This window comes from Gopherus evgoodei, unplaced genomic scaffold (assembly GCF_007399415.2).
Source record: "Gopherus evgoodei ecotype Sinaloan lineage unplaced genomic scaffold, rGopEvg1_v1.p scaffold_75_arrow_ctg1, whole genome shotgun sequence".
NCBI classification, from domain to species: domain Eukaryota; kingdom Metazoa; phylum Chordata; order Testudines; family Testudinidae; genus Gopherus; species Gopherus evgoodei.
Genome location: NW_022060096.1, coordinates 362,046 through 385,010, shown reverse-complemented (window position 1 = coordinate 385,010; position 22,965 = coordinate 362,046). Strand labels below are relative to the sequence as shown.

At 47.8% G+C, this 22,965-nt stretch overlaps 1 protein-coding gene and 1 long non-coding RNA gene across 2 annotated transcripts in view; one reads left to right on the top strand and one right to left on the bottom strand.

The window, feature by feature from the left end:
- Window positions 1–22,965, top strand: part of LOC115643878 (scavenger receptor cysteine-rich type 1 protein M130-like) — a 48,199-nt gene that overhangs the window by 14,792 nt on the left and 10,442 nt on the right. The window contains exons 3-11 of the mRNA XM_030547870.1: window positions 6,780–7,094; window positions 7,519–7,824; window positions 13,158–13,475; window positions 13,555–13,869; window positions 18,736–19,050; window positions 19,624–19,686; window positions 19,770–20,084; window positions 20,505–20,540; window positions 20,911–21,048. Of these exons, the coding sequence (XP_030403730.1) occupies window positions 6,780–7,094; window positions 7,519–7,824; window positions 13,158–13,475; window positions 13,555–13,869; window positions 18,736–19,050; window positions 19,624–19,686; window positions 19,770–20,084; window positions 20,505–20,540; window positions 20,911–21,048 (2,121 nt within the window). The remainder of the gene's footprint in view (window positions 1–6,779; window positions 7,095–7,518; window positions 7,825–13,157; window positions 13,476–13,554; window positions 13,870–18,735; window positions 19,051–19,623; window positions 19,687–19,769; window positions 20,085–20,504; window positions 20,541–20,910; window positions 21,049–22,965) is intronic.
- LOC115643879 lies at window positions 1,347–17,143 on the bottom strand. The gene is made up of 3 exons (XR_003998394.1): window positions 17,045–17,143; window positions 16,945–16,949; window positions 1,347–1,356 (listed from the first exon to the last, which is right to left on the bottom strand). It is a non-coding gene; the product is annotated as an uncharacterized LOC115643879 (long non-coding RNA).

Here is a 22,965-nt window from a genome sequence, read left to right as displayed (position 1 = left end):
GCAGCTCCCAAGTTCAGGTTACTGCAGCAGACAGCAGCAGCTGGGGTTCACCCATTAAGCCATCCTTCCTCTCTCACCACTGCACCAGTAGCCCAGGGACCACTCCAGGCACAGGGAGAGAGTCAGTGAACCAAGGGAACTGGCTTCAGCATGTGTGTGTGCTCTATCCTCCACAGGCCAAGTATAGCAGTCACACTAGGCCAATGCTAGACATTGCTCTGAATCAGAGTTGTGGCATGAAGGAGGCTGTTCTGTGAAGGCCCCTGCCTCACTGGTTGCAGAAACTGTGAAGTGTGCAGTGTGTGAGGCAGGGGATCACAGAAAGAGAAAGGAGGGTCTCTTGTTAAGGCAGTTGAATGCTACCCTGGAGAATTGGATTCTATCCCTGTCTCTGCCACAGAGTTCCTATGTGATTCTTGGCAAGTCAATTAAACCAAAAGTTTCACATGTGGTCATTAATTGTGTGTTCCTCATTCCTGGCCCATTTGTAACTGTGGAGGTCTGGTCTGAAGAAGTGCTGAGCACTCACTGCTGTAAATGGAAGTCAATAGGTGCTGTGTTCTGAACATAATAAGTGCTGTATAATGTTAAGGACTCTGAAAAATCAGGACCTGGTGTCTCAAGCTGGGCACTCAAAAGCAGTCGACACTTTTGATCATTTTGTCCATAGTGTCTCTGGGCTTCAGTTCCCCATGTGTAAAATGGAGATAACAACACTTCCCTGCCTCCCAGGGGGGCTGTGAAGAGAAATTCTTTAATATTTGTGAAGCACTCAGCAACTGCAGAAACAAGATCCATAGAAAAGCCCATGAGAAATGAACAGTTCTGTTTTGGGAGTTCAGCGTGGATGACGTGCAGAACAGAAGCGCTGGGGCCACACACTGAACAGCAAGTATAAAAAGAATTATTGACCATCCACCTATTCAGTCAGCACCACGTGTCCTGTGCACTGAATGAGGCAAGGGTCCTGGGGCAAATATTTGGTTATGTTTTTAAAGACTGTATCACAATGCAAATAAATACAAAAGGGACTAATTAAGGATACAGAGAACAGTATGAGTGTGGCATTCTGAATGTCTGAGTGCTTAACTTTACAAATTTAACTTCCCTTTAGATACAGAGCTTTATAGATTTTAACGGCCAAAGGAAGCATTAGATCATATAGTCTGGCCTCCTGGGTAACAGGCTAAAGAATTTAATACAGTTACTCCTGAACTGAAGCCAGTATTTTTTGTTTGGCTAAAGCACATCTTCCAGAAAGGCATCCAGTCTTCAGGAGGTGAATATTTGTCTGCATCCCTGTTAGTTTGTTTCAATGGTTAATCACCCTCACTATGAAAAATGTGTGGCTTGCTTCTAATATGAATTTATCTGGCTTTAACTTCCAGTCATTTATTCTTGTTTTGCCTTTCTCCACTAGAATAAAGAGGCCTCTACTTACCAGAGTTTTGTCCCTGCGCAAGTACTTATGCACTTGTGACATTGCACTCTATATGATTGTAGGAAAATATGCTAATGAGTGTGAATATAAGGTAACTAGAATATGCTTCATGCAAAAGGTATCATTACAAAGCTTATAATCTACTGCAGGGGTTGGCAACCTTTCAGAAGCGGTGTGCTGAGTCTTCATTTATTCACTCGAATTTAAGGTTTTGCATGCCAGTCATACATTTTAACATTTTTAGAAGGTCTCTTTCTATGTCTATACTATATAACTATTGTTGTATGTAAAATAAACAAGGCTTTTAAAATGTTTAAGAAGCTTCATTTAAAATTACATTAAAATGCAGAGCCCCCCGGACTGGTGGCCAGGACCCGGGCAGTGTGAGTGTCACTGAAAATCAGCTTGAGTGCAGCCTTCGGCATCCATGCCATAGGTTGCCTACCCCTGATCCACTGAGTGTGGTCATCCTATTTGTATAAATGTATCACTCTTGTATGTGAAACTAGAAATATGAAAAATAATTCTGAAGGCCTATTGTAATTATGGAAAGCAGGGTCATTAATGGTAGTTTGGAATCTTGATAGGTTTCAGAGTAGCAGACGTGTTAGTCTATATCCGCAAAAGAACAGGAGTATATGTGGCACCTTAGAGACTAACAAATTTATTTGAGCATAAGCTTTCATGGGTTGCAGCACACTTCATCAGATGCATAGAATGGAAGAATGGTAGAGACAGGAACACTTCTTAAACTGCTTTCAGTTAAGCCTGCAGTTTGTGGGATGTGGGTCAGACCTGGGTCTGTGTTGGCGGCTGGCAAGCGTGTCTGGCTCAAACAGGCAAGGTACTAGAGTCCTAAGCTGGCAGGGAAAGCAGGGGAAGAAGTAATCTCAACATATCATGTGGCAGCTCCCAAGGGGTTTCTGTGATCCAACCCATCACAACACTATAATCACATCTTCTTTTTTAAAAATAAACAGTTGGAGCTCGGAGAATCTTTCACTGCAAGGCACATTTACAAGCCCTCAAACCATCTTTGTGGCTCTTTGCAGCCTTTCTATTTTTTTTAATATCCTTCTTAAACTGTGGACAGCACAGCTGGATGCAGTATCTCTCTCACCATGCTGTATACAGAGGTAAAATTACGTCCCTGGTCAGAAATTATCCAACAAAATGGAGCTTCATTGGAAAATGCTGGTTTGTTGAACTTGACATTTCCCAAGAAAGTGAGTTGGGTGCAATGAACTTTCTCCAGACCACAGGCAGGGTTGTGGCAGAAACCTGCATAGTTAAGTGCCAGTTTGCTTTGGGGCGGGAGGGTGAGGCGAGGGAGGGCTCCAGCCAGCCCTGCCAGGCAGACTGCCTTAGGGCCAGGTACCCCAGTCTTCTCACGTCAGCTGCTCTGGGATAGCTGCACCATATAGATTTCCCCAGCACCATAGATCCTGGTGTTCTATAGTCTGCAGCTCCAGGGCAACCCTGCCACGGAGACAGGAGTGCCAGCTTTAACCAGGGCTTAGCTCCCAGGTCCACAGCGGGGAATTTAGAAATCTTGGGATGGGATCCTGATTCCCAGAATCTGTGGCTCTGGGGCAGCCCTGCATTGCAGACTGCTCCAGACCAGGGACCTCAGAGCTTTGAGACTCCCAGGCCAACTGGCTATTTGGGACACCAGCTGGCTCAGGAGTCTGGAAGCCCAGAGGTCCCCAGCCCAAGGCAGTCTGCATGGCAAGGCTGCCCAAGAACCATAGACACTGGGACACCCAGCAGCTGCTGAGAGAAATTGACATTTTTGGTTTTCTCTTAGCACTGGTGAAACTGAGAAGAATGTCAGTGTCACTCAGCATCTGCAGGTGTCCCTGGAAGCAAATTTCATGTTGAACACTCCATGTGTTGGTGTTTCCAGAACAAATTGTTGAAGGGATTTCTGGTTCACAGGAAGTTTTGAAATAGCAAAATTTCCCGTGAGCTGGAAATCCAGTGTTTCAGCCAGATCCTCACAGCTCCCCAGTTTAAACCTCCAAGGATCACCTCAGCCTTTTCACGGCATCTCCCTGGGAGCTCTAGTTCAGTTACTTGTTCACTATGACCCCTGTGAAGACCATGGAAGAGATCGGTATATTATGTGTTACCTCTGTTTCTTTTATTTGCTATTTTGCCATTTCCTATCAGGGTTAAAAGAGTAAATCCTGTTGGAGCTCCCCACATGTGCCAGCAAGGCAGACAATGGCTACAGAGACCCCAGTCACTGTTACTTAACTGACAATATAGGGGTCAAGGCTGTCAAGGTTCCTCCCCCACTCTGAACTCTAGTACCTGGAGCAGCATTGTTAGGGCTGACTAGTAAATTCTGCTTAGCCCTTGCTAATTCCAGTTCATGCTTTCTCTCTCTTTCCCTCTCCTCCATCTCTTTTTTTTTTTTTGCCTCCATCTCCTTTTCTTTCGCCTCCATAGCTCTCTTGTGGGCAGTTTCTTCCCTGGTTATTTCTAATTGTTTTAGTTCTATCAGTCTCTTATGTTCGTTTGCTTTCTCTGTTGCTTCCAACCTGGCCAGTTCTAGTTTGTTGGCTGCTCCACTGGTAGTCATTTTCCTGCTTTCTTGTGCTGGGCCACACCCCTCTGCAGTTCACTGAAACTGAGATGCACTCAGCTCAGGGCTGCTTAGTTGACAGAGACTTTCTAACTAGCTATACCCGAGAGATAGAAAGAAAGAAAAAACAATTCAGCTTGTAAATTCCTTTTGCTGGCAGCTTGCTCACAGCTTGAAGCCTTCTCTTAACAAAGACCCTTGTTAAACAAAAAATTTAACACTTCTGCCTTCAGGCTGCTTTCTAAGCAGCTAGAAAGGAGAAAAAAATCCTACTGGCTTTTGGTTTAAAATGATCCCACTGCTCTGCCACCATGTCAAGGTTCCTCCCCACTCTGAACTTTAGATACAGATGTGGGGACCTGCATAAACACCTCTAAGCTTAACTACCAGCTTAGATCTGGTTTTGCTGCCACCATCCAGATTCCTCAGTCTGGAACACCCTCTTTCCTCCCAAAACCTTCCCCTCCCTGGGCAGCCTTGAGAGACTTCTTCACCAAGTTCCTGGTGAACACCAATCCAACCCCTTGGATCTTAACACCAGGAGAACTTAACCATCCCCACTCCTTTCCCCCACCAATTCCTGGTGAATCCAGATCCAATCCCCTTGGATCTTAAAACAAGGAAAAATCAATCAGGTTCTTAAAAAGAAAGCTTTTAATTAAAGAAAGAAAGGTAAAAATCATCTCTGTAAAATCAGGATGGAAAATACTTTACAGGGTAATCAGATTCATATAGCCCAGAGGAATCCCCTCTAGCCTTAGGTTCAAAATTACAGCAAACAGAGGTAAAATTCTCTCAGCAAAAAGGAACATTTACAAGTTGAGAAAACAAAGATAGAACTAACACTCTTTGCCTGGCTGTTACTTACAAGTTTGAAATACAAGAGACTGGTTCAGAAAGATTTGGAGAGCCTGGATTGATGTCTGGTCCCTTTTAGTCCCAAGAGCGAACAACCCCCAAAACAAAGAGCACAAACAAAAGACTTCTCTCCACCAAGATTTGAAAGTAGCTTCTCCTTTTATTGGTCCTTTGGGTCAGGTGTCAGTCAGGTTACCTGAGCTTCTTAACCCTTTACAGGTAAAAAGATTTTGGTGTCTCTGGCCATGAGGGATTTTATAGTATTGTACACCGGAGGGCTGTTCCCTTCCCTTTTTAGTGATGACAAAGGCCTCTGAGCAAGCTGGGTACAATGCCCCCCCCCCCAGCTTGGGAGATGGGAGGGGCCCTTCAAGTGGGAAAATTAAACAAAGGATTTGGAAACTATCAAAAGGGAGCCCTGATGAACAGAGAGGGAGAGGCAGGGTCTGTAGGGAAGGAGATTGAATCCAGTCCCCAGATGCAGGGGTACCTGGGATAGATTGGGCCAGCCCAGGTTTTGAGGGAAATGCTGAGGATTAGATAAGACATATGCCTGTTAGCTTTAGTTGCTTTTCTTTCTGGTCACTGTGTCCCAATGGATACATAAATAATATCACTCTCCTTGGCCTGGTACTATTCAATATCTTCATTAATGATTTGGATGATGGAGTAGAGAATAAACTCATATAATGTGTGGATGACACAAACCTGGGAGAGGTCAAAAGCTCTTTTTGGATAAGCATATTAGAATTCATAATGATCCTGATACAGTGGAGAATTGGTTTGAAATCAGTAAGTTAAAATTCAGTAAAGACAAGTACAAAGTACTAGACTTAGGAAGGAAAAATCAAATGCGAAAAATCCAAAATGGGGAATAACTGACTAGGCAGCAGTTCTGCAGAAAATGTTCTAGGGTTATATTGGATCAGAGACTGAAATGTGTGATGCTGTTTTGAAAACAGAAAATGTCATTCTGGGTTGTATTAACAGGAATGTCATATGTAAAACAGAGGAGGTAAATGTCCCGCTGTACACAGCACTGGTGTGGCCTCAGCTGGATCACTGTGTCCTCTTTTGGGCTCTCTGTCTATGATGGGTAGGACAAGAAGTAATCCACTTAGATAGCAGCAAGGGAGAGTCAGGTCAGATATTTGGAAAATCTTTCTAATTAGAAGGATAGTTAAGTACTGGAACAAGGTACCAAGGGAGGTTGTGGAATCACCATCATTGGTGGCTTTTAAGAACAAGTTAGACAAACATCTATCAGGGATGGCCTAGGTATACTTAAACCTGTCTTGATGTTGGGGATGAACTAGCTGACTTTGTGAGGTTTCTTGCAGTCCTACATTTCTACTTATTCCAAGATTTAATAAGCTATTCAGGTCTGCTGATTTTTTTTTTAAAGTTTATCCCTAGTAGATATTGTTTAACATCAATTGTTACCAACAGACAGCAGAATAGTTCATCCTCTTCACACAGTATGAATACACATCCTGCTTCTATCCAAAACTAGAAATATTTATAAACTATTTTGCCATTCCATTTGTATTGGGCCTACACCATTGTTACAATTTGTTTGTTTGTTTTTAGTCCTAATATACTTGAAAATGTTCTCATTATTGTTCTTAGCCCTGCCAAACATGGAGTTTTCCCTGATAGATTTAGCTTCCCTTATTGATTTTCTACATCTTATAATTTCCAATGTATATCAATTGCTGTTGAATTCTCGTCTTTTCATTTGTTGTACTTTTTTATTATTATTATTATTATTTCTAATTGCCTGCACTGTCCCACTGCACCAGGACCGGCTTTTGGCCAAAGTTCTAGGGCAGCGGAACACCTAACTCGCTAAGGCTCCTTTGTAATATTCATCCTTCATTGGCTTTCTAGGACACATTGAGCTCCATCTTGTTGGAGGGGACAGTGCGTGCTCAGGACGTGTGGAAGTAAGATATAAGGACACCTGGGCTACAATCTGTGATGCACACTTTGATCTCAAAGCTGCCAGTGTTATCTGTAATGCACTACAGTGTGGAATTGCTGTATCTATCCCAGAAGGAGCTCACTTCAGAAAAGGACATGGACCAGTCTGGACTGAGGAATTCCAGTGTGTAGGGAATGAGTCACACCATGTGTACTGTCCCAGGGTATCACTCGAGAGTCAGATGTGCTCACATGCAAATGATGCCAGTGTCATATGCTCACGTAAGAATTTTACACAATGTCTCTAAAATCCCAGTGTCGTGTATTCTAGAGTAGGGTGCAGCAATGAAATTATATCACTCTGTAGGGAGCTGGGATAATAGAGCTGCTACCAGCTTCTAGTAAAACCTAAATAATCCAATATAATGGGGATGGGCTCAATCCCCCTAACTTTCCTTTTCTCTGGGGAGAGGGATAGAACAGTGGTTTGAGCATTGGTCTGCTAAACCCAGGCTTGTGAGGTCAATCCTTGAGGGGACCATTTAGGGATCTGGGGCAAAAATCTGTCCGGGGATTGGTCCTGCTTTGAGCAGGAGGTTGAACTAGATGACCTTCTGGTCCCTTCCAACCCTGATGTTCTATGAATATTTGGTATAAAATACCTGAAATGCTCCCTCTCTAAACACCTTCTCTCCTGGGCACACAGGTTTCCGGCTGGTGAACGGCAGCACAGCATGCTCAGGGAGGGTGGAAATCCAGGTTCTTGGTGCCTGGGGAACCCTCTGCGACTCTCGCTGGGATTTACCAGATGCCAACGTTCTCTGTCATCAGCTCGACTGTGGGTTCGCTGTATCAGCCCCAGGAGAAGCGTATTTTGGGAAGGGAAATGGCTCTGTCTGGACAGACACATTTCACTGTAAAGGGAATGAGCCTCATTTACGACATTGCCCTGTTACTTCCCTGGGGGCTTCTCAGTGCTCACACGACAATGACGCCAGTGTGGTTTGCTCAGGTAAGTGCAGGAGAATGGCCGGATTAATGACACCTGCCCCTCAGTGTGTGATACTAGCCACAGAGCAGGGGAACCTCAGGACACAGCAAAGGGAAGGGGAGCTAGATCCTAAACCGCATATAATAATATAATCACATGTAAAAGTAAAATAAATGTGATCACAAAAGAATAGTTATGACCAGTAGTGAACTGGAGCCAGTTCGAACTGGTTGTTAAATTCTGAAGCAGTTTTAGAACAAGTTGTTAACCCATTTCCCTGCAAGGGGGCGCTGTGGCTTTGATGGGCTCCTGCTCGGAAGTGATGTAATTCCTCCTCTGGCCGTCGGGGGTGTTGTGCTGTGCTGTGGGAGCCATGTGGCCTGCAGCCTGGACCTGGGCACGGACCCTGCTGCTGCTGCTGCTCCCCTGGCCCTGGGGCTCCCGCTGCTGCCTGGTGGATCCCCAACAGCTCTGCTGGGCCTGGGATGTGCCCTGCTGCTCGGGCTGCTCCGAGCCGCAATCCCGGTGAGTACCCGCCTCCCTGCCCGCAGCCACATCCTATCTCCAGCTAGCCCTGCACCCACTGCCCTGCTCGTAGCCAGTCCCTGCTGCGTCCCCTGCCCTGCCCACACCAGCCCCACACCCTGTGCCTGCAGTCAATCCCTGCTGCACTCTCCTGCCCGAAGCCAGACAGCCCCACACTCCTGTCTCCAGCCAATCCCTGCCGCGCCCTGCCCTGCCTGCACCCCCTGCCCACAGCCAGTCCCTACCACACCCCCTGCCCTGTCTCCAGCCAACCCCTGCTGCACCCCTTGCAGCCCTGCCCGAAGCCAGCCAGCCCCACACCGCCCTGCCCTGACCTGCCTCCAGCCAGCCCCCTTCACCATCTCCAGCCAACCCTGCACCCCCTTGCCTCCAGCTAGCCCTGCCCCACGTCCCTGTCTGTAGTCGGCCCCATGTCCACTAGTGTTCTGCAGTTCCCAGGGCAGTAACCCTGCATGCCTGCTTCAATGGGGGGGCAGGGAGCAGTTGGGACCCACACATGTGCACACCTTAGGGTGACCAGACAGCAAGTGTGAAAAATTGGGACAGGGGTGGGGGATAATAGGAACCTATATAAGAAAGACCCCAAAATTGGAAATGTCCCTATAAAATCAGGACATCTGGTCACACTAGCACACCCCTAGGGAGTGGCGGGGACCCACACATGTTAAACGGAGCTCATTTCTAGTTCAGGCCCACCTTTTTAAAAAAGAACTTTAGGTAGGGTCAACTTACATACATATTTTCCCTATTGGTACAAAAATTACATATTGTGGCTCATCCCTAAAATCAGAGCTTTTTATTCGGAACCAGTTGTTAAGATTTTGGCAGCTCATCACTGGTTATGACCAGGGAAAACCCTGAATTCTCCAGGAAGAACTTCAGCAAAGATGTGCTTATGCAAGGCAGTAAAGCAGGGACAGAATTTGTCTTTAGAGTTTCATAAATATCACCAACTTACTGTCCCTCTCCTTCTTCAAATCATTACTCTGTAAGTTACAGGGGGAGCAGCCCCCATATGAAGGTTGCTTACACTCTATTACAAAATATTCTTGCCACCTTCTGGAGAAACTCTCATGCCTTCATTGCTGGATGCAATTCAGCAAGCGGTCAGTACTGGGGCCAGGAAAGCACCTCCCTTATTTAAATGAAACTCCTTCCATTTTGGCTGCATTATAAACTGCTGAAAATAGCAATTTTCCTTCTGTCACATGAGTTCCTGAGGATATTTTTGGTAGCATGCCACAAAGAAAGTAGCACTTTCTGGTACTTGTTTAAAAACAATTGTATCACCTTTTCAGTTGAAAAAGGACACCATGTGTTTTTCCAGTTTCCTGATACTTTTTTACTTCAATTTTTTTGCAGTGTGTGTATGGGGGGGGAAGGGGTAAAAATAAAAAGGGAGAGAAGATGGGGAGAATCTGTAAACTGTAAAACGGAAATGGAAAACTGATTTTTTATTTGCCAAATTGAAATGAAACAACATTTTAATTAAAATCTAGATAATAATCATTCATTTTCAAAGGTCAAAATCTTGATTCTGTTTCAAAAAATCTAAAGGAAAACTGAAATATTGCATTTGAAATACTTCATGGGGAAAAAAAGTGGGGTTTTCAACGAGCTCTAATGTTTACCGTACATACAAAAAAAAAAAGATAATGTTATTTAGTGAAAATCATATACTCAAAATTTAGGAAATACCAGCCTTAACTTTGTCTGTGCATTGCCAATTCTCCCTGCCCCCTCATGCATATACATTATGATAGTCTAATTGCAGGCACAAATACTATTTGTTCTATACACCTCCTGCATCATTCACTGCACTGGGTGGATGGTGCCCATGGCAACATTTTCAAAAGCACCAAGTAATTTAGGGACTTAACTTCCATTTTCATAAGTAACTTAGGAGGCCCAGTACCATGGAGACTTCAGCATCTCTTTGCCTCAGTCCCATTTGCAAAAGGGACTTAGGCTCCTGGTCATTTAGGCGTTTTTGAAAGTTTTACCTCTAGTGACAAAAGCCAAATTTTCCAAAGTCTCCACTAACTTGGGGTGATTGGACACCAACCTGAGACCCCCCATGACCTGATTCTTCAGAGCACTCACCATTTCTGTAGCACTTGGTGTGTTCAAAGTACAGTTGATCCTCGCAAAGCTCCTGGGCAGTAGGTGGGTATTATCATCTCCTTTTATGGGTGGTGAAAGTGAAGGTATGTGAGGCCTTGCTCAGGTCACTCAGAACTGTCAGACACGGTTGCTGCTCTGCCTCAGCAAGTGAGAGCTTTGCTGCTGCTCAGCTATCGTCAGCTCCCTGCCACACCAGCTCACCTGCTCGGCTAGCAACTCCGCTGGATTCTGCCAGTCCAAACCTCGCCTTACTGGGAACCATCAGTGAACCCCAGTGCCCAAGTTCCCCAAAGACGTCATTCAGCTGCGGTCAGTCCCTTTCACTGGGTACGCACAGCGGTATCAAGTGCACTGCCTCCAACGAGACACCAGCCTGCTGGCTGGGCTGAGAATTTTATCCTTCAGTTTTATACAGAGCACTGGGATGGTTTTGTAATAAGCTAGAGTGAGTCTATTTACAAAGAACAGATATTTAAGGGCTAGTAATTAAGATTGGAGGACACAGGAGTTACAAAACAAGTAAACAAAACAAATATCCTTTCTAGTTATTAAAATTTAACTTCAGCAAGTTACAGTCTCTAAATGATTTCTTCCCTAGAGTCAATTCCAGGTACTCTTGATTTACAGGCCAAGAAGATTCACTTATCATGAGCTCAAAGGGTACTGCTCCCACTTTGTCCCCTAGGCGATAAATAACAAAATGGCCTTTTGCCTCTGCTCCAATCTTCCCAAACTTCATTCACTCTGTTTGAAAAGGCAGAAAGGCTTCCTGGGGATACAGCCTCCATCCTCCATCGAGATTATTAAGGGCTCATCATCCCCCACTTGAGTGCCTGATGGCTTTGTTTATCTTGCATGTAAATAGACATTTCTTTGTCTTTGATCTCACCTTGATTAATTTATATTGGAGACACAATCAAGCCACAGAAACAAGAGCCTTTAGTTTAGGACAGTTGCGTTTAGGCACATGTTTTAGGAACATATTTCCAGCACACATCTATCATTCTTTAAACCCCAGCTGTTCATACACCACCCAACAATATGAATGACCAGTGTGATGCCAGTTTGCATTTGCATGCAGGGTTGCCAGGTGTCCGGTTTTCAACTGGAACACCCTGTTGAAAAGGGACCCTGGTTGCTCCTGTCAACACTGCTGACCGGGCTGTTAAAAGTCTGGTCATTGGTTCAACAGGGCTAAAATGGGCTTCCTGCCTGCTGTGGCTCCACATGGCTTCCGGAAGCAACAGCATATCTCCACTCTGATTCCTACATGTAGGGGCAGCCAGGGAGCTCAGCAGGCTGCCCCCACCCCAAGCGCCGGTTCTCAGCTTGCATTGGCCAGGAACTGCAGCCAGTGGGAGCTGCGAGAACAGTGCCTGTGGATGGGGCAGCATGCAGAGCCACCTGGGCACATCTCTGCTAAGGAGCCAGAGGAGGGACATGCCACTGCTTCTTGGAGCTGCTTGAGGTAATCATCACCCAAAGCCTGGACTACTGATCCCTCCCGCGCTCCAACTCCCTGCCCCAGCCCTGATGCCTCTCCTGCCCTCCGAACCTGTTGGTCCCAGCCTGGAGCACCCTCTTGCACCCCATCTCCATCCCACTCCAGAGCCTGCACCCCCAGCTGGAGCTCTCACCCCTCCCGCACTCCAAATCCCTCATCCCCAGCTCCACACCAGAGTCTGCATCCCAGCCAGAGCCCTCACCCCTGCATTCCAACCCCCCTCCTGCACCCTGAGCCCTTCATTTCTGGTCCCACCCCAGAACCTCCACCCCCAGCCCAGAGTCCATACCGCCTCCCACTCCCCAATCCCCCGCCCCAGCCAAGAACTACCCATAGTCCGAACCCATCGGCTTCATTCCCCAGCCCAGAGCCCTCTACTGCATGCCAAATCCCTCATCCCTGGCCTCACCTCATAGCCCACACCTCCAACTGGAGCCCTCACCAGCTCATCCCAGCTCACTGCCTCAGCTCGGAGCTCCGTCCAGCATCCTGAACTCCTCATTTCTGACCCGATCACAGAGCCCGCACTCCCAACCGGAGCCATCACTCCCTCCTGCACCCCCAACCCCCTGAGCCAGCCCAGTGAAAATGAGCGAGTGAGGGTAGGGAGAGTGAGCAAAGGGGGGGTGGGGGAATGGACTGAGTGGGGCCAGGGCCTCGGAGCAGGAGCGGGGCAGGGGGCAAGGAAAGGGTGTTATGTTCTGTGCAAGTAGAAAGTTGGAAACCCTGTTTGTATGACACTTTACACAAGAGCAGTGAATGGGACAATGAGTGTGTCAGGCCAGAGGAGAGCTGTAGTATGGAGTGCGTCTGAAGGTTGGCACTGAGGGACTCCCTTGGCCACAGATATGTCTACATTTCATGCTGGGCATGTAATTCCTAGCTCAAAGAGACTGGCAGGCTAAAGACAGAGTGTAGCTGTGATCCCAGCATTTCCCAGGATATGCTAAGAAGCCCTTCTGTCCAGTTGTGTGTTACAATCCTTCTAGTACCTTGCACTTAGAGATACAAAAAAACTAACAACTGCAGAGGTTACTCCTTTTAACACTGTGTTACACATTTATCACTGTGTTGTATCCTCCTGAGTTACAAAAAACCGGTGATTTCTTTCTTAATGTGCATTATTTCTAATGTATAACTGGCAGTGTTATTCAGTGTATTTTCTATCTCCTGAGCCCAGGTCACTCAGAATCACTCAGACTGCTGAATGGAGAGAGCCGGTGTGATGGGAGAGTTGAGATTTCCCTCCGCGGTACGTGGAGCAGAGTGCTGGATGATCAGTGGGACATGAATGATGCCAGCGTGGTGTGCAGGGAACTCCAATGCGGAGTCGCTGAGAAAGTTTATAACCCCTCTAAGTCTGAGCGAGGAACAGGCCCTGTGGGGCTGCGAAGTGTCCAGTGTGCAGGAAATGAGACTTGTCTGACTCTCTGTGACAACTCCACATCTGAGACAGCCCAAGCAGGAATTGCTGAGGACGTCGGTGTCGTTTGTTCAGGTGATTCATTTCCAAATCTCACAGACAGTTTCTGTTCAATAGGAAAACACATATTAACAGCTGGGATCTATCTCTGCAGGGAGCAGGCTGATCAGACTGGTGAATGGGGCAGGTCGCTGTGCTGGGAGAGTGGAGATTTATTACAACGGCAGCTGGGGGACAGTCTGTGATGATTCCTGGGACCTACTGGACTCCAATGTTGTGTGCAGACAACTGGGATGTGGACATGCCATCAATGCAACTGTCGCTGCTCATTATGGGCAAGGATCTGGGCAGATCTGGCTGGATGATGTGAACTGCTCTGGGAATGAATCCGATCTCTGGGCGTGTCCTTCCAGGAGCTGGGGCCAGCACAACTGCAGACACAAAGAAGATGCAGGAGTTCTCTGCTCAGGTCAGTTCTATGAATGCTTTTGTGAGCCTAGTTACCAGGAGATTTAATGGAGGGGCAGATGTTTAAGGAGATTGCTGAGAATGATACTTTCCCTGACTGCCTCTCTTCCCCTTGTGTATCTACCTACCAGGGTCACCATTAGGGTTTGGCTACACTTGCAGGTGTGCAGTGCTGGGAGTTACAGCTGTCTTTGTACAGCTGTGTAGGGAAAGCGCTGCAGTGTGGCCACATTTGCAATGGTGTTGAGAGTGGTGCATTATGGATAGCTATCCCACAGAGCACCTCGTCCCATTTTGGCGCTGTGGGTTGTGGGAAGGGGCGGAGGGTGCGGGTCATTCTGCTTCCTGTCCCAACGCCCCGTGATGCATCGCTTCACATCCAAACATTCCCTGTTTTTCTGTCCACATTTGGCGCCATCTTGACTCTCTCAACGGTTTCTGTGCAGTGTGATTTCTGTGGGAAATGGGGCCCGAACTGCTGAGGAGTATGCTGACAAGTCTTGCCAGCACATCACGTCTGGCAGTTGAGCTATTCCTTAAGATCCAAAGTGATGAGGAGTGAGACGATAATAGTGAGTCGCCTGACGCGTATGACACTAAATTGCTTCTGGGACTCACGGAAATGCTCAGTACCGTGGAACGCCACTTTTGGGCTCGGGAAACAAGCACTGAGTGGTGGGATTACATTGTCATGGAAGTCTGGGGTGATGAGCAGTGGCTGCAGAACTTTCGGATGAGAAACGTCACTTTCATGGGACTGTGTGAGGAGCTCGCCCCTACCCTGAGGCACAAGGACACGAGATTGAGAGCTGCCCAGCCGATGGAGAAGCTGGTGGCTATTGCAGTCTGGAAGCTGGCAACTCCAGACAGCTACCGATTGGTCAGGAACCAGTTCGGACTGGGAAAGTCGACCATTGGAATCGTGTTGATGCAAGTTTGCAGGGCCATTAATCACATCCTGTTAAGAAGAACCGTGACTCTGGGGAACGTGTAGGACATTGTGGATGGCTTTGCACAAATGGGTTTCCCTAACTGTGGAGGGGCGATAGATGGGACGCATATTCCTATTCTGGCACCACCCCACCTAGCATCCGAGTACGTTAATTGGAAGGAGTATTTCTCTATGGTTCTCCAGGCGCTTGTGGATCACCGTGGGCATTTCATTGACATTAATGCAGGCTGGCCTGGAAAGGTGCATGATGCACGCATCTTTTGGAACACTGGCCTGTTCAGGAAGCTGCAGGCAGGGATTTTTTTCCCAGACCGGAAGATCACAGTAGGGGACATCGAAATGCCCATTGTGGTCCTTGGAGACCCCGCTTACCCGTTAATGCATTGGCTCATGAAACCATATCCAAGGAGGCTTGACAGGAACAAGGACCAGTTCAACTACAGGCTGAGCCAGTGCTGAATGACTGTGGAGTGTGCTTTTGGCCATTTAAAGGGGCACTGGCTATCTCTATATGGGAAGCTAGACTTGAGGGAAAGCAGCATCCCTGCGGTTATATATACGTGCTGTACCCTCCATAATTTTTGTGAAGGAAAGGGTGAAAGATTCAGTCAGGCATGGACCTCTGAGGTTCAACGCCTGGAGGCTGAATTTGCACAGCCAGAGAGCAGGGCTGCTATAGAGGCCCAGCACAGGGCTTCAAGGATCAGGGATGCCTTGAGGGAGGAATTTGAGGCTGAAAACCAACAGTAATGTTTGGTGCCTTGCACGGGAGTGAAGTGCAGTGGTTACAGTGTTAGTAGGAATCTATGTTTCCTAAGCTGATTTGCAGTGCCTGTTTCTTTCCTCAGCTAAGATATCTTTGACTTTCTGCAATAATAAAGACTGTTTTCAAAGCAAAGAATTCATTTGTTGAAAAGAAAATAACTTTATTGACAGACACACAACATTTTGGGAACCTAAAAGGGCAGGGGGGTGGGTTGGGGAACTGTACAGTCACAGGTTTGAATATGTCCTGTCTGGAGTGCTGTGCAATGACTGCTGCATTTCAGGATGCCTATACTGCATGGTGATGGGGGTTGAGTGCAGAGGGTAAGGGTCGTAGTTCTCAGGGCTGGTTGGTGAACGTACAGGTGTTAGATGCAGCTGGTGGTGGTAAGAACCTGGATGCTGGGGAAGGGGGTTTTAAGCTGACATTGGGGCACAAGGGAAAGAGCTTTGGGACAGTGAGGGGGGAGCTGGCATAGTAGTGCCCTGCGTGCATGGCTTCGAGGGCCTGGATAGATTCCACTTGTCACACCTGGATAGAGTCTGCTTATGAGCTGCTTTGTGCTTTTCTTCCTGGCCGCTGCGTTTTTCTGGTGGATCCTGCTTTCGCTTTCCCTCCAGTCCTTCCCTTTTAGATTCTCTGTGACAGAGTGATCCATAACTGCTTGCAGCATGTCTTCTTTGCTTTTTCGCAGCTTCTTCTGGAGGCTTTGGAGTCTTTGAGCTGTTAATAACACGGGCAGCTGAGATCTCAAGGTTGCTTGTGGAAAGGCAAATAAGGCAACGCTTAACAGAGGCAGCATTGTTTATATCAGACAGTTATTCCCACACAGTGAAGGAGTTTACAGTCTTCACAATAGCATAATTTTCCCATACCAAAGAGAGTGCACATAACCCACAGGAGCCCCGAAATGGTGAGTAAGGGGGACTGATTGATTCAGGGCTGTACTGTCCTCAGGGTTTCTGTGCTGTGGGGAAAGCAAACAGCTGCAGGGGGCACATACACTGAACACTCTCTCAACATTTTCCACAGGAGTTGATCCTGGAAGATATCTCGCTGATGCGGGTCACCTGGGAAGAGCGGGAGGGACTTCTACTGCAATGCGGATTCCGCCCAGGCCCCTATGCAGCTTGCCTGTGTCTTGCAATGGTCCCCCCACTCCTCGTGGCACAGTGGCATGGACACGTTAGCCTGACAGGGACAAGGACTACAGTGGTTCTCTCAATAAACTTGCGAAAGCACATTGCCCATGCTCTGGCTGAAACTTTTGAAGAGATTACCAAGGCCAATTACCACGACGTGATAGACCACATCAATGCGCTATTCCACATCTAGGCATGCATGCATTCAGCCCTAACCCTCCCTCCTCTCCCAAAAAATTTCCATCCTGAAAATAAAAGCCGCTTACCTGGAACCCGCTCCTCTGTTTGTCCTCCATCAAGAACCGGCTGCTGTGACAGGCTTGAGAAGAGCTCATGGCTGCATACCTCCAGGGACTCTGGGGTATCTCCCCCCACCTCAGTACCCTCACTCTCGGTTTCCTCCTCCCACCCTCCTCTTCCTCTCCCCTCCACTCGTGGTCGTTGGATTGGCAGTGGGGTCACCCCCAAGTATCGCGTACAGCTCTTTGTAAAAACGGCAGGTCGTGGGGGCAGCTCCGGAGCAGCAGTTTCCCTCGCAGGCTTTGCAGTAGGCACTCTGCAGCTCCTTCACTTTAACCCTGCACTGCAGTGTGTCTTGGTCATGGCTCCTTTCCAGCATGGCCCTTGATATCTGCCCATAGGTATCGTAATTCGTATGGCTGGAGTGCAGCTGGAACTGCACAGCTTCCTCCCCCCGAACACTGATGAGGTTCAGCAATTCGCCATTGCTCCATGCTGGGGCTCGTTTGGCGTGTGGAGGCATGGTCACCTGGAAAGCTTCATTGATTGCACTCCACACCTGGCTGAGCAAACAGGAAGGGGATTTTTAAAAATCTTGGGGCATTTAAAGTGCAGCTCACCTGAGGCCAGGGCAGTAGAGTCAGAACTGATGAGCAGAGTGGCTGAACAGGCATTCTGGGATGCCTCCGAATACCTCTGGAGGCCAATAACAGTGCTTTTGGTGGCCACACTGACGGAACTGCTCTGCATCACCAGCGCTGCAGTCGTTATTCCCCAGGCTGAGGTGGAATACAGCCAGCACTGTAGTCAGGGAGATACAGCGCTGTATGTGCCTTGCAAGTGTGGATGGTGAGTGAGTTGCAGCGCTGTAAAGCCACCACCGGCGCTGCAACTCTCCAGTGTAGCCAAGCCCTTAGAAAGCCCTCAGCTCCCACCCAGAAGTATTGGAAATATTGCAAGATTTCCCTAACCCATTGGGGGTCTATGGCTTCAGTTTGGTGCCTCTAGCCCTGTCATACTTCAAATAGCCAAAAGGATGAAAATTCTTCACATCTACTATTTCTATCGCTTCTTCCAGCCTTCAAAGTAATGGGAGGAGGCCTTCTGCATGTGCTGCTCCCTGGGTGTGATAAGGCCATTAACCAGTCCTTTATATTATGATGACCCTGATGGCCCATCTGATTTTGCAAGTCCTTGGACATGGGGGGAGGGGGTGAAGGTGATTCCCATGCCTGAGTTCACAAGTTCAGAGACAACATTTTCAAACTTTTTAAAGCAAAATTTACATATTTTCTTGTAGCATGGACCACAGACATTACAAGTGAGATTAATGCCTGCAGCAACGAACCACCATTTCATAGAGTCTCAACACAAAACACATTCTTACAAGACTGATATCTAGTTTGAGCAAAGCTAACAAGCAGGTGACCTGGTCTGGTCTCCAGCTATGAGATTGTCAGTTCTTAGCTAAAGCCTGCAGCCTGGGCAAGAGCTGGCGTCTGACCTGCCAATGTCACAATCCTTTCTGGTCTTTATCTAGTACAGTCTGTAGGTAGCTGCTGGTGGCCTTCCAGAGATGCCCACTGTTTTTCTAAGGTGCCTGTCGTGTCTAAAGGTGTCTCTGATTCTTGGAGCGATTCTACCTGACACTTGCTCCTGCAGAACGATGCACAGAATCATTAGCAATCGCTGGGATTTCACTCTTCACACCCCAGTTCGTTTTAAAATCAGGTGATTTAAATCCCCCCTTTGTGCATTTCCTTCTAGAGTTCACAGATCTGAGACTGGTGAGCGACAGTGACTGTGCTGGGCGGCTGGAGGTTTTTCACAATGGGACGTGGGGAAGTGTTTGCGCCAATCAGATGTCTGGAGTCACGCCAGAAATTGTCTGCAAACAGCTGAACTGTGGAGATGGAGGGCAGATTGCAAGAGACTTTGAATATGGAGCAGGTTCTGGTCCCACGTGGCTGGACCATGTTGCATGCAGTGAGCAGCACAGCTCCCTCTGGCAGTGCCCGTCAGAGCCCTGGAATCCAAAGTCATGTGATAACCGAGCAGAAGAGACCCATATTTCTTGCACTGGTAATTCTGAAACTACCAGCATGTGTACGTGCAAACACACATGTATGCAATGTGTTTAATTAATTGAAGGGTTAGGACAGAACTTTTATTGTTGTTCACATCTCAGTGTAGGCAGATTTAAATTCTCAGCACAAGATACAAACATATTTTTATGATCTTTTATAGGTATAAGCATTTGTCTGATTAACAGTAAATACGCAAGTTAATCTTTTAATTATAAAAGAGACCAATGTTACACAGTGTGCTAAGGTAGTGTGAGAGTTAAGAAAAGCCTCTCCCTAGAGACCATCTTTAGGCAGCTCTGTGGTTATTAATTTTTTTGAGTTGAGCACTCAGAGATGGGCCAAGGCTGTGCAGTTTTGGTCGAGACTGGAATCCCCCACAAGTTTGGGTGCATGTCAGCCTGTGTATCTGAGTAAAAGCTGAATAGCGAATTAATTAGGTATTGAATGACCCAGAGTTCACATTTCAGTTCATACAGTGCTGAAATTATGGATTTAAAATACAGAAAAATTCTACTCCCACGTCACACACACAACCCAGTGCATTCACCTCGGCTTTTTCTCTCCACAGGAAAAAAAGCAAAACCAACTCAGAACCCATTCAAGGAGTGCCCGAACTCTATGAACTGCACAGGTATTTCTGCTTCTTACTGTCTCAGTCTTGGTCCGTAAGGACTTTCCCACCATCCCAGTAACATGAGGTTTCTGCATTTCCAGACCAGGAGAAGTTACGCTTTGTGGGAGGAGAGGACAGATGCTCGGGCAGAGTGGAAGTTTGGTACCGAGGCTCCTGGGGAACAGTTTGTGATGACTCCTGGGACATGGCTGATGCTAACGTTGTGTGTAAACTACTGGGCTGTGGATTTGCTATATCTGCCCTGGCCAAGGCTGCATTTGGCGAGGGGACTGGTCCCATCTGGGTGGAGTTGTTGAACTGCCGAGGGACAGAGTCATCTCTCTGGGACTGTCCTGCCAAGCCCTGGGGTGAGAGTAACTGTGACCATAAGGAAGATGCTGCTGTGAATTGCTCAGGTGAGTGACAGGAGATGTTTCTGGTACATGCTGTAATTTTCAGAGAGGAGAATGGATCAGACCACACCCCATTTGGTCCCAGACCAGGCCCTCCCATCTCCTGTGTGCAGGAGCATCATGGATGGTGTGGGGTGGGACCTATGTGGGGTCAGATTGGCTCTGGCATCAGCCCATGTAGCCTCGGCATCCATCATAGGCCCCAGTGTCCTGGTTTGTTACTAGTATTCTCATTGCTGCACAGAGCACAAGGGACTTGGGTATTAAATCACTTACAAACAGGCCCTGTGCTGCTCTGATGGAGCTTGTGGAGGTGACAGCTGGAGACAACCAGAGACTCTTGGAGGTGAGGTTCCCCCTGGGAACAAACACGTTACCTCCCTCTCACTCCAGGCTTCAACGCTCCTCCCTTTCCCTTTGCAGGTCTGACAGAGAGGACAGATTCTCTGAATACTCCAGGTAAAGCATCCCCCTCCTCCCATCAAGGGTTAAATTTCCCTGGTGCTGGGTCACAGGGGATGAGCTGCAAGCTGCAGCCTGAGGGAAGGAGCTCCTTTCCATGGGTTGTGACATCTGAGGGCGAATGACACCCGGGTGGGAGCTGCAGGCCTTGCTGAGCAGGATGATTCCTGTCTGCTGGCTCCAGCTGACTGGGCAGCTCCCATGATTTAAACAACAGCCTGTGAGCTGCCGACAGGGCACATAGATTGTCCCAGCCCATTACCCTGCTGTCCTGGGCCATGCAATGAGTGACTGGGGAGCTCCCTGCTCCCACCACCCCCGACTCTCACAGGATAACCTCTCTTCTTGCATGTTCATTTCTATCCAGCTCCCCCACGCCGCCCTCCAGCTAACAGTGGGAGAGTCACGGTGCCCGTGATCATCTGCATTATCCTGGGGGCCCTGCTCTGCCTGGTCTTAATCATCCTGGGGGCACAGGTGCAAAGTGCCAGGGCACAGCGCAGAGGTGGGTCCTGATTGGTGTCACTGTGTTATACCAATTATATTAGACCAGTAAAAACCAGCAGGATCTTATTAAAGGGGACAAGACAAAGATGCCACATTTATTATGATAACAATTTGATTTATGACTAATAACTAATATCTTAATTCTTATACACACACATTATACCTAATACCTATACACACACACACACACACACATTCACTCACACACACACCCATCAGATGTTCTGCAGCTGCTACATAGTTACCAGTCCTGAAGATAGCTTAAGTTCATAGCTTGATTTTGTAACTTGGGTTCGCAGCTTGCGGCGGCTAACTGGCCAGGAAAGCCAGGCACAAGGACAAGCTGGATTTCTGTTGGGCAGGCACTGATGTCCTACCATGTTGGCAGCAGAATGTTACCCAGAGTCTCTCATCTCACCCTTCTTTTTTTATAGGCTTTTAGTTTGGATTCAAAGTCTATAGGTCTTGCTGTGTCACGCTGCCTCTGGGTTTAGATTGATCACCCATCAATTGCAGGCGTGACTTTCAGCCTTGAACCTGGCTTTGATCTTCCTTCTGTTGTTCTATTGTCCTTTTCTTTTTAGGGTGGATGCTTCTTACTTTGTTTAGGGCTGTTGTCTAGGTCTTCAGCTGTTGGTATTTGAACTTTATCTCATCAGGACAGGCTGGGGCTGGAGGTTGATTCCGTCATTCATACATACTTCATTTATACATCTAAACTAAACTAATAAGATTACAGCAGGGTTTGCAAAAATGAAGGTTGGAGGAAGCTTTTACAAAATGGAGTGAGTGTTTTAAAATGGGGTTTGAATTACAATATAGAACAAAAGTTACAGTGTAGGCAAGTGTAGTGAACGGTGAACAGAAGTTACATTAATAAAGTGAACAGTTAAAAACAATTTCATTTATCAGTTCTACAACTGTGTAAAATGCCCCTGTAATAGCAGGGGGACTGCAGGATGTCAGAGTGAGGGTGATACAGGGCTGGGTGGGGTGGTCGAGAGTACCTGTTAACTCCTCTCTCATTTAATTTTAACTGTCTGGCAGTGGAACAGCCCAGCCATGAAATCTGGAGATGATACTAGCTAGGGAGTGTCACAGTTTCAGGGAAGCTGTATCTGTATGTAGGGGTCCCCTTACTAACATTAAGTGGAGGTGTTTTGGTTGGCTAGCTCCCGGTACTAAAAGAATGGGGCGGCTCCAGGCACCGGCGCAGCAAGCAGCTGCCTCGGGCAGCCAACAGAAAGGGGTGGCACGTCCAGCTCTTCGGTGGAAGTCTCTCACTCCCTCTTGGAGCGAAGACCTGCTTCCGAATTGCCTCTAAGAATGAAGCCGATCATTGCTTTTTTTTTTCCTGCTGCTTGGAGCGGCAAAAATGCTGGAGCCAACCCTGTCCAGAGGGGCCAGAAAAGCAGCCTGGAGAGAGTAGACCCTGTGCTGGGAGCAGAGCTGTGCAGCCCCAAAGCCAGAGGCACAGCCCAGAAAGAGCAGACTTGCTCTGGGAGGACAGCAGTAGCAACCAGAGCCAGAGGGGCCAGTGAAGCAGCCCAGGGAGCTGGAGGAAGAGCAGTAGCTGCCGCTGTCTGAGGTAGAGTGGAGCTGGAGCTGAGAGAGTGGCAGAGCTGGGGCTGCAGCAGTTCGGAGGTGGGTGCAGTGAGCAGCTGGGGAGAGCAAGGGGGATCGACGGGGCAGGGACAACAATGGGAAGAAGGGTCTGGCCACTTAGAGCCTGAGAGCGTGTGGCCACCACCAGAGCAAGTGTCCAACCCGCAGCATCCCTGCAGCACAGCCAGGGCCTGAGAAGGAGGTCTGGGAGCTACAAAGAACAGACTGGGAACTGCCCTGACATTCCAGAGACACTGTTTGTGATGTTCCCTGCCACAGAGCGGGGTGATGTTTTCCTTTAACCTTTCTC